The sequence below is a fragment of the Lemur catta genome, chromosome 24, assembly GCF_020740605.2.
Source record: "Lemur catta isolate mLemCat1 chromosome 24, mLemCat1.pri, whole genome shotgun sequence".
NCBI classification, from domain to species: Eukaryota; Metazoa; Chordata; class Mammalia; order Primates; family Lemuridae; genus Lemur; species Lemur catta.
Window position 1 is genome coordinate 9190459 of NC_059151.1, and position 11599 is coordinate 9202057.

General features: G+C 36.4%; 1 protein-coding gene across 2 annotated transcripts in view; it reads right to left on the reverse strand.

Moving 5' to 3' along the window:
• The window catches only part of UNC5C (unc-5 netrin receptor C), a 344945-nt gene that overhangs the window by 50266 nt on the left and 283080 nt on the right, over positions 1-11599 (reverse strand). For both annotated transcript variants that reach the window (XM_045536735.1, XM_045536736.1), the window contains exons 6-7: positions 8451-8618; positions 4392-4556 (exon numbers count right to left, since the gene is read on the reverse strand). In XM_045536735.1, coding sequence (XP_045392691.1) covers positions 4392-4556; positions 8451-8618 — 333 coding nt within the window. The remainder of the gene's footprint in view (positions 1-4391; positions 4557-8450; positions 8619-11599) is intronic.

The following is an 11599-nucleotide window of genomic DNA, read 5'->3' on the forward strand; positions in this document are numbered from 1 at the left end:
TCCGTAGGTGTTCATGAGGTTTCTATGGGCTACAGTTTCTAACTATGAGTACATCAAAGGAGCAAAATGTTTTACTCGAAAGGATAAAAGCAAAAGCAAACCACACTTATTATACCAGAGACAATGGAGCCCTGTGCTGGGCAGGCAATCCATGTATAGAATATTCATTTGCCAGCTGCGTAGAAAGAGCTATACAAACAGAGCTATGACATCAGCTTCTTCCAAACTATAGATAAAAGCATCCACTGTCTAACACTCACAATTATGCTACCCTATCAAACTGCTGTGTCGATAAGAATTTCAGTGGGAACTGACTGGCACCTTTTCACATGCCTACCACGCAAATAACAAACACATCATCCTAAAGTCCAGGAATGACTAATTGTAAGATAAATTACTTCCCCACATCCAATGCACCTGGGATTCCTGGGCCCTGGTATGCAGCGTGTCCACACCACAATTTACACTTGGAGAGGTCTGCTACTTCCTCTGCACTTGAGAAATTAGTGGAAGGGCTGTGCGACATGTAAATTTTTTAATGAGCAGAAAGTGCTACATTTGCGGGATGCGTAACATTTTAATTTCCCAAAGTCAGGAAGTTCACTGAGGCAGACACAATTCCAGAGAGTTCTTGTTTGTAAATTGCGATTTTTAATTTGTCTACGGTGGCATAAACCTTCTTCAGCAAGGAGCAATTCTAAATTCAGATTTGAGCCTATGTGAAAATCGAAACTTACAATTGGACTAAAAACTAAAGTCCATAGGAATAGTTGCAGTAATATAATAATCTAATAATCTAATCTGGTATATTCATAAATATATATAAACCTCCATTTCTGGATCAGACAGAACAATGGACCTTCAAATATTGCCTTCTGAATAAGATGTATTATTCTGTAGTATTAAATAAAAACAATGCAATTTGTTATTATATTAATGTTAAATTTCTTCTTCATATCAGACAGATCAAACATGTTTTTAGTAATTTCCAATAATGACAGATACTCTAAGTCATTACCCTTTCTTGTTGCAATCTATACCATTCAGTATACCAAAGGACTCCCGTTTATAACATGTTGATTTTTTTTTTTTTAAAACAATGTTCTTATAAACCAAAAATGTTCAACTTCCTTCTGAGACATTAAGTGGTTCAGATGGCTTCTAATTACCCTTTAATAAAGCATTTTAGTGAAATAACATCAATTACTAGAAGTTCTTAGTTTGAAATACCAAGGCATTGTTCTCCAGTGTGGAAACTACATTTTCCAGGGCAATGACACTATAAACGGTGTTTACATATTAATATATATATATGTGTGTGTATATATTTGTTTTATATACATGTGTTATGTGTTAGACAGTACTTAAAATATGAACTCATGTGCATGAATGGTCTAAAAATTCAATGGAACTTCTGAAATTATTTAAAGAATGTGATCTTGTTTCATAAATGAAGTTTCACAACATCACATAATGAGTCCAATTTGTCCTAGAATCTACATGTATGTCCACTGGCTCTCCTTATAACCTGGTGGCCATTAACATAGTGTCCCTTTCTAGTTGTGTGGCAACTTCATTTCTGGCCCTTGAGGAGTTCTCTACCTTCTTTCTTTTGAACTTCTTGCTCTCCATGTGTACACATGCATGTGTGTGTGTGTGTGTGTGTGTGTGTGTCTTTTAAGTCTGTAATATTTTATCCAATATTTCTATATATTTTCAATAAAAGGTGTTTGCATTAAGGTAGGTGGTTAAGGAAGAAATGTGTCTGAATTGGGTTGTTTTGAACAGATTAACATTCTTCTTAAGTACCAACTTAGCTTTTTAAAAAATACTACATTACATTATGTAGGTAAACTCTGAATCCTACAGACATCTATTATGAACTCTGAATTTCTCCTACTTAGCATTCATATCATAATTATTTGTATATAAATTTGAGTAGGTTCAGAGGTTATAGCTCCTACCAGGTTCAAGGGTAAGAAGGCTAGCTTTATTTTGAAATAGTATTATAATACTGCTGAAGGACTATTTAGTAATAAATTCAAGATGCTAATTATCTCAAAGAAAATAAATATTGAATGATACTTCCTAATTGTTAATTGTAATTTTCTGGCTGTTTTGTTTTTTACCCTCATTCTTTTTCTTACTATGTTGTCCCTCCTGCAAGCTTCGAAGTTGCACTATTAGAGAGCCTTGTTTTCCAACATAAGGGCCAAAGCTTCATTATTTCTTTGCTAGACTTTGGCAGTAATATTAATACTATGCCAGAAACACCAAACTTGCTGATAAAAGAAACTACAGTTCTCACCCTAAAATACTATAATTATACAATGCAGAATATATCTGTGGTTTTTATCACTGAGAAAATCAATAGTAGCATAGCCTACAATTCTCTGTTAGAATAGAGTAGATACAAGAGGGCAGATGAAAGAGTTTATTAGTAGGGATCATTACTATAGCAAATCAGAGCTGCAGAAAGAAATAACTTCTTAAATGAATGATTTTAACCTAAACACCAAAATATTTCAGTCTAACGAGACTTGATACGACATAAACAAATACAAACAAATACATTTTTTAAAAAAACCCTCTTGTAGCCTTATTCCTCATCCCTAATTTATACACATACTTCAGGACATCATTATTGGCAAATACCCAATCATAAGGAAGAAATTCTATTAATACCGTAAAAATTATCTAGATGCTAAGGCGTTGCTATGTCATAAAAGTCTTAGTCTATTTCCTGTTTGCATTTGACAATTCAGATAGAATGTGTCATTTTGTATAATAAAAGGTCTAGTGTTCTATCATATGGCACTGTGTTCCTCTTTAAGTAGGCTGCTTTGAGGATTTTTAAATATACACAATAGAAGTAGTAGGTATTAAATCACCCAACGTTGAAATAGTATATTGAGAGAGGGAGAAAGTGAAAAACAGAAAGAAAGTACTTCAACTATTGCTACTTTTCAATCACATCAATCAGTTTCTTTGACATAAAGGAAAATGTTAAGAAGAATAATTTTTATGTGCTATTCTGCTACTTTAATCCTCAAACTGATGTCTAGGGGAACAAACCCTGTATCTCTGGATAAGTGGTTAGTGAAACAGCTTTACTTTCCTGCATTTATGGCACAAACTTAGCGAGACTCACTGTAGCAGGCCCCAAATCATAATCAGAGCTGAGCTTTATATACTCAGCAACAGCCTGTTCTAGAAGGACGCAATATGCCCTGAACATAAAAATAAGAGGCCTGTTGAATTTTTATTCTGTGGGAGCAACATAATTATTTATTTGTATTTTAATTAGGATTTCTTTCTAAAGGTCCCTGTGTGTATAGATTCTGAAAGGTAAACAGAATTTCCTAAGTGTGGTGAAAACAAAATATTTTATTCTTAAAAGGCAAATACAAATACCTCTTCCCAAAGGCACAAATGCCTTGGAATGCTTGTATTCTTCAAGCGCTTTGTAATGTGTTACGAGAAATGTCAACATTTGGCCAACAAGAGTTCAGATGCAAAGACAGTACCTTGTTTGATGTGTGCATCTAAATAGTGTGATTTCAGAACGATTCCTTAGTACCTTAATTCATGATCATGAAAAGAGATGGTAAATTGTGTACACCTCACGGCTCCATTAATAAAGGGGTAAGAGTTTGCAAGTATGGAAATCAAACTACTATCTCATTATAAAAATCTAAGGAACAAGACACGAAAAATAGAGAATATTTAGCTTACGGTATTCATTACTTTCCTGAGCCAATCTTCTGCACTCATTTTACAAATTTATGTTTTATTAATGTTATTTCCTGTAAATAAACTAAATCATACCCACGTTATAATTTCTAATACAAATCCAGAATTTTCAAGGGGTTCTGAAGATGTTCTTACTAAATGTTTCTTGCAAATTGACATATCTACCTGCAGAAATGTTTATGATCTTTATATACATTTCACATTCCGTGGACATTGGTTTGGTATCAGTCATGAATTATGAATAAATAACTCATTTTTTGAAAGTCATGTTTTGACTCTTTAAGAAGTTGAGGATGCACAAAAGGGCATCGTCAACTTCTTAAAGAGTCAAAACATGACTGATAAAACTGAGTAATGGTTCCCTGCTCTGCAAAGAATGGCAGCCCCTCCATGGAAATGACCAAATCACCCCCTTGCTCATGGGAAAGCAATACTGTGTGTCATTTGTTAACTGGACAGTTATTTTCATTCTGGTTCCTGGAAGATTAGCTTTTCCCATTTTTTGAGAGAGAGTTATTAGGATATTTCTCTATTATTGCATGTTTGGTTGTTCAAAGAATTCATCATTGCTAATATTTTCTTCAAAGAAATTCAAATGGTTCAACCTCAGTGTCTGCAGTTTGCTCGAACTGACTTACTTTGCATGCAAAGCCCATCGGTGCAGTTCTTGGATTGCAAGACGAGGCCATCACAGTCCTTGCCTCCGTTTTTGGGGGCCGGTGCCGTGCATTCTCTCCTGCGCCAGTGGGTGCACTCTGTCCCGCAAGTAGACCACTTGCTCCACGAGGTCCACCTGCCATCCACTGCCAGGAAAAAAACGCAGCAACAAGGTCAGAGGGGGAAGCAGCTGCTTGAGGGGTGAAGGAAGCAGAACTCAAGTATAACATAACAAAGCAAAAAAATGGAAGAAAACGCGCACCAAGAAACATACATTCATTTAACCGCTGGGAAGTGGAACGTGCTCTGAATCATTTGGGTTCTGTGAATTTTTCTTACAGGGGTGTGACTGTATCCTCACTCACCAAGCTAAGGGAAGCTTCATGGGCTACACAGAAACCAGAGTCATCACCAAGAGCTATGTAAAAGTAGGTCATTGTAGTGCCCCCTTTTTCTATTCACGGGGAAGCTTCTGGATTTTGCACTGAAAAGTAGGGGGACTTTCTTTGGATTGAAGCTTCCTGCATTCATGGTATCACGTAGACAGTAAAAATAAACTTGTGTGGGAGTTGGGAGAAAAGGTTGGCACAGTAGGGAAGAGATCTATCCATCCATCCATCCATCCATCCATCCATCCATCCAACTGATCTCTCTATCATTTATGTCTTATACACCCGCGGTCCCCAACCCCCAGGCTGCAAACTAGTACTGGTCTGTGGCCCATTAGAAACCAGGTGGAGCAGCAGGAGGTGACTGGTGGGCCAGAGAGTGAACCTTCATCTGTATTTACAGCCGCTTTCCATTGCTTGCTGTCTCCCTCCCCCTCCCCATGGAAAAATTGTCTTCCATTAAACCAGTCCCTGGTGCCAAAAAGGTTGGGGACTGCTGTTGTCATCCCAACTGCTTGATTCCGCTGAAACCTTCCTTCTGCAATGCTGTCTTCAAAAGACTATATTAGTTTTCATTTATTATCTGATGATTCCATTGTTTGATAACATATCCATTTCTATTTTTTTTATTTTAAAAATAATATTTAGGTAAGTCCCTAATTTTTGGTGTGATTCAGTCATTTAGAATTGACTTGCTTTCTTCCTAAATTTGGTGGCTGGCTTGTCAGTGATTTCAATGATAATGAGGCTCAGATACCTCTATTTTAAAATATACAACTTAAATCACAGTTTGAAAAAATATATAGTAAATTTCAGTCGTACTTTAAAATGTATCCTTTTAAGTTTCTCAGAAAAATAGAATTAAAATGTTGAAATAAGAGTTTAAAAATGTTTGATTTTCCCTGAAACTTATAAATAATTATGAGTATCTAGGATTTGATGGAAAACAATGCCAAACACCATTTATTGATCATCTTAACCTTTTATATCTACATATTGATATAAATGGTATCAATTTCAATAGTCTACATACTTTGGGAAATCTATGAGATTTCATATTTAAATCATTGTGTAAATATATTCTGTATAATCTGCATATGGGTATAAACATGCCCGCATGATAAAATGATGAAAACATTAATATTTTAATCACAGAGTTGGCTATACAAACAACTCCTAACCACTTCGAGCAAAGGCATTTGCTTTGACTTAGGCCACCCCACTGTACTGAAATACACACACACGCACACACTCTTCTAGGTCAACTCAAACTGATCAGCTCAAATTCAAATTGTGAGACTCAGCACCTAGGTAAAATATAGGAGAGCACAAAATAAAATCTGATATTCTGACCCTAGCTAAGTGTCAAAATTTGTTCCATAAATAAAAGCTCCCAAAGTGCTCAGTGTGGAAGATTGTTGTGATACTTGGAAATCAACACTTGGGAATGTAAAACGTAGGTTATTTTTTTCTGTCCAGTTCATTTAGCCGGCCCATCTCTGAGAAAGGTTCTATTAAAGAATAAATGCAACAAAATTAGGCAAAATAAGGAGAAGTAAGCAGGCCGTGTATCTAAACAATGGAACCAACAGCACAATAACTACCCCAGTGAGCCCCCTACATTTATGGATCATCTCAAAATAATTTTAGCTTAACTTTGGAATATATTGTCTGGCTAGGCATTTTAATGGGTTTTGTTTTTGGCAAATAATGTCATCAATTTACCTAGGGATGAGAGCTATGGCAATATGGGATAGAAGAGAAAGCTGCTAAGAGGCAGAGACGTGCAAACTTGCTGTAGGTGCCATTGCAAATAACTCACAGAACAGACGACCAACACAGATAATAAAGAGCTAACTGCATTGTATTTTCAAAACCCATTATCCTATGGGTCACAAGCAAAGCTATGGCTCCCTTTTCATTCATTCCAAATGTTTCATTTGCCCTTGCCCAGATACTGACACCAAATATCAAATATCTCAGTCGAAAACATTTTCCAAATTTCAATTCCAATTAATTTTCACGGTTTTCTGAAGATCAAAGGTTGTTATTCCTAAAATGTGTGGTTTTCCATGCTGTTCAAATGCCTTGAATTATAGAACCCAAAAGCTTGGCTTCAGCAGTTTTGTTGAATGATATGGAAGAATTGTGTTCATCAGTATTTAATATCCTGTTTTAAACTATTAGGTTGGTGCAAAAGTAATTGTGGTTTTAGCATTGTTGAAATTTGCCATTTGATATTGGAATACATTCTTAAGTAAATGTGGTTATGTTATACATCATTTTAATGCACATTTCTTGCTTTATGTTTTTTTGCTAATGACCTACTACTTGCTGTTTATTTGATATGTATGTTAGACTATGGAAATGATGTTAGACAAAAAGCAAATGTGAGCAATTTTCTTATTCGAGTTCAAAATGAGTCGTAAAGCAGCAGAGACAACTCACAACATCAACAACGCATTTGGCCCAGGAATTTCTAACAAATATACAGTGTAGTGGTGGTTCAAGAAGTTTCACATCTCGAGGAGCACAGTGGCTGCCCATTGGAAGTTGACAACGACCAGTTGAGAACAATCATGGAAGCTGATCCCCTTACAGCTACACGAGAAGTTGCAGAAGAACTCAGCGTCGACCATTCTACAGTCCTTCAGCATTTGAAGCAAATTGGAAAGGTGAGAAAGCTCGGTAAGTGGATGCCTCATGAGCCGACCGAAAATCAAAAAAATGGTAGTATTGAAGTGTCACCTTCTCTTATTGTACACAAGAACAACAACGAACCCTTTCTCCATCGGATTGTGATGTGTGACGAACAGTGGATTTTATATGACAACCGGCGATGACCAGCTCAGTGGTTGGGCCAAGAGGAAGCTCCAAAGCACTTCCCAAAGCCAAATTTGCACCAACAAAAGGTCATGGTCACTGTCTGGTGGTCTGATCCACTACTGCTTTCTGAATCCTGGCAAAACCATTCCATCTGAGAAGCATGCTCAGCAAATTGATGAGATGCACCGAAAACTACAACGCTTGCAGCCGCCATCAGTCAACAGAAGGGTCTCAATTCTTCTCCACCACGATGCCCGACTCCATGTCGCACAACCAAGGCTTCAAAAGCTGAATGAATTGGGCTACGAAGTTTGGCCTCATCCCCCACAGTCACCTGACCTCTCGCCAACCAACTACCACTTCAAGCATCTCGACGTCTTTTTGCAGGGAAAACGCTTCCACAATCAGCAGGATGCAGAAAATGCTTTCGAAGAGTTTGTTGAATCCCAAAGCACACATTTTTATGCCACAATAATAAACACTCTCATTTCTCATCGCTAAAAATGTGTTGATTATAATGGTTCCTATTTTGATGAATAAAGACGTGTTTGAGCCTAGTTATAATGATTTAAAATTCACAGTCCCAAACCACAATTACTTCTGCACCGACCTTGTGTTAATATTTTGCATGTTTGGGCAACAAAGTCAAGGACTCTTGTGGAGGAAAATACTTGATTTCCCAGCGATGTAAACACTGAATGCCAGATAGATTTGAATGATATTTATCACACGTTCAAATCAAGAATAAGGCCTGTGTATCTATTCTCCAAGACATATTTCTGGAATGATAGAAGACTTTCGGATTGAGAGGACTGGTTTTCATACCTGGGCATAAGGTAGTACAGGCTATTTTCTGCACACTCTGCCCTTCGCAGAAAGCACCGCCGTTGAGGGGCGCTGGGTTGGTGCAGGTCCTTGTACGTTTCTGATACCCTCGTCCACAGCGGCTGTTGCACACGGACCACTCTGTCCACGTGGACCAGCCACCATTTACTGAAAGGAGACAAACAATAAAAAAGTGGATTACACACATGTGCACGCACACAGAGACACACAAACCACATGTCACTCACAAACAAAAAGTCATCTCCCAAGCGACCATTAAAAAACCTAAACTTTCAAAGCTAGAAGAGACCCTAGACATCATTTATTTCATCCAAAGTTGTATCGTATGGCTGAACCATCTAAACACAGAGCAAAAGCTATTCACTGAGATTTACTCACCTACTCGGAAAAGTAAATAGGACTGTGTTCTCTTTTCCTTGGCCAGCGTTCTTTTAGGAAAACTACATCTCCTTACCTAGTCAAGCACCCAAAATTACTTTTGACAGCTTATCTCAAATAATAAATGTTTACATCCTTATGCCAAGGTTGCAAGAGGAGCCAACAGCATGGGAACTGAATCATTTAGCCTTTTTAGAAAAACAGATGATTGATTATTTTTCTTTGGCATATGTAAACTTTACAGCCTTTTAAGGGTTTTTATTCAGTTTCACCACCAGTGAACCTGGTTAAAAAATAAAATCTTATGATACTGGAGTTATAATACAAACAAATGGGCTATTTGACTGAACTGACGCTTAGTTGATATAACCGAAATGGGCCCCTATTTTGTGTCTAAAGACTAATTATGATGTTTGGTGGAGCTCTCAGGGTATGTGTGATTGCAAAACCATGCATACTATTCACCTCTGGAGATTGCTCTCTAGAAAATACAGATATTTTTCAGAACTTCAATAATGTGAGTCTGTGCAATTACAATTAAGAAATTTCTAACAAAAATGATTTGCTAGTCGTGAAAACATGTAACAGCCAATATATGCATCTGCTCCTGATACTAAAGAAGGGTGTTAGCCATTCAGCTAACAGAAATACTGTATGTGCACATCATTTGCTCGACATCGTGTTTTCTAGAAATCTATCCAATAGGGAATAATCATGAATCTGTTAAATTTATAGACACAGAAAGGGTATGCTTCAAAACAGTTTTGTTTTACATAAATATTAATAATTAGAAACAACTGTAATGTTCAAAACAAGAAAATGGTAAAGTAAACCGAATATGTTCATATGATTGACTCCTAGACAGTTACTAAAAATTATGCTGTAGAAGGCTACTTAATAATACATGAATATTTAATTGTATATTTTAATTCAGAGTAATGTATCTGTATACATTATATATAATATAGTAATATATATGTATACATTATTTTAAATTTATAAATACACATATATTATAATTATTATGATTATGTATATCCTTTATTTTTAAATCCTATCGATACCCAGAAAATAATGGTAGTGTACATATCAATTTTTTAAGATGCTGTCTCTCAATGATAGGATTGTAGGTATTTTCTTCTTTGATCTTTTCTGTCTTTTCCAAATTCTCTAATGGGTATATTATAATTGCAATCTAAAAATGATTATTCACAAAGATATATAGGACAGACTGTAAACATGAAATACCGGTTAAATCTATGGTTTCCACGCATTTCTGGTGAGCCCAACCCATGAGCCTGGACAACGTATTTTATGAGGTTATGTGTGAAGGAGAAGCAGTTGACAGGTAAGTTTTCAGTTAGTTTCCAAAAAGCAACTTAACCTGCTCAACTTTCCAAAACTCCACATGTCAACGGAAATGTCAGTAGAAATTGCTTATTAGCACACCAGTAAGCTGATGTTTGGCATTTAGGATATATGTACTTCTAGCATTTTAATGAGAAACGAATAATCAGAAACTTCCAGAAACAGGAAGGCCTTTGAAGATCTGAGACTTATTCACCCTTCATTTTACAGAGAAAGAGATAAGGGCTCAGAGAGTCCTGTTTAAAAGTTCATCTGAGATTGGTTAGTGGCAGAACTAGTCCTAGAACCCAAGATTCCTGACCCTTAACTTAGTCCAATGCTGTTTTCATTACTCTAAATACTTAGTTGTATTTTATCTTTCCTAAAGAAAATGTACTGCTTGCATTTATGGATATTGAATGCATACTATAGATAGGAAGGGATTTGCATGTGTATTAAACATCTATATAATACATCTATATATAGTCTGCCTTCATCAGTTATTTATGACTGGTACATGCTGTGATCACGCCCCATTTCTTCTTTCCATTTCAAATGCTGTTAATCAATTGCAGGCCATTTCAAAAGAGAGAAAAAGTAGGAAACATTTTATTGTGACTTAAGAAAGGCAATTGCTTACAATTCAACATAGCCATTATCTGGACTGGGAAATTAAACCTCAGAGTAATTAGAGGATTAAAAACAAAATTGTATGCATCTGTCCTGTAATTAAAATGACAGTTTTATAGCATCACTACATTCATCCTTTGGAATATTCTGGTGGTTTTTCTCTTCTCATAAGCACACATCCATCTGAATGGTATAGCAGGGGAGGCAGAATTTTACCTCTCGCCTCTTAGGATTTTTTCAAATGGGCCTGAGAATTAAATTGGCATGAGACATATCAACAGGAGAAAAGCATACAAATTTATTTAATGCGAGTTTTATGTAGCACAGGAGATTTCATAAGGAAATGAAGTCCCAAAGATGAAGTTAGAGTTGAACACCCATATACTGAATTGGACAAAGAGTAGTTAGTTGTGAAAAGGTAACTATAATATGTGGTAAGGCTAAGAAAAGACTGTGAGTTATTTTAATAAGATCCATAAAGAATTCTCTTGTTCGGCTTGGCGCGGTGGCTCAGGCCTATAATTCTAGCACTCTGGGAGGCCGAGGAGGGCCTATGCCCTATAGAAGTGTATGATTTTTTTAATATTTTATGTCTATTTTTATAGTACCTTTTCTATGTTTAGATATGTTTAGAGACACAAATACTATCGTGTTATAATTGCCTACAGCATTCAGTACAGCAATGGGCTGTACAGGTTTGTAGCCTAGAAACAATGGGCTAGACCATACAGCCTCAATGAGTAGAGGGCTACACCATCTAGGTTTTACCTAAT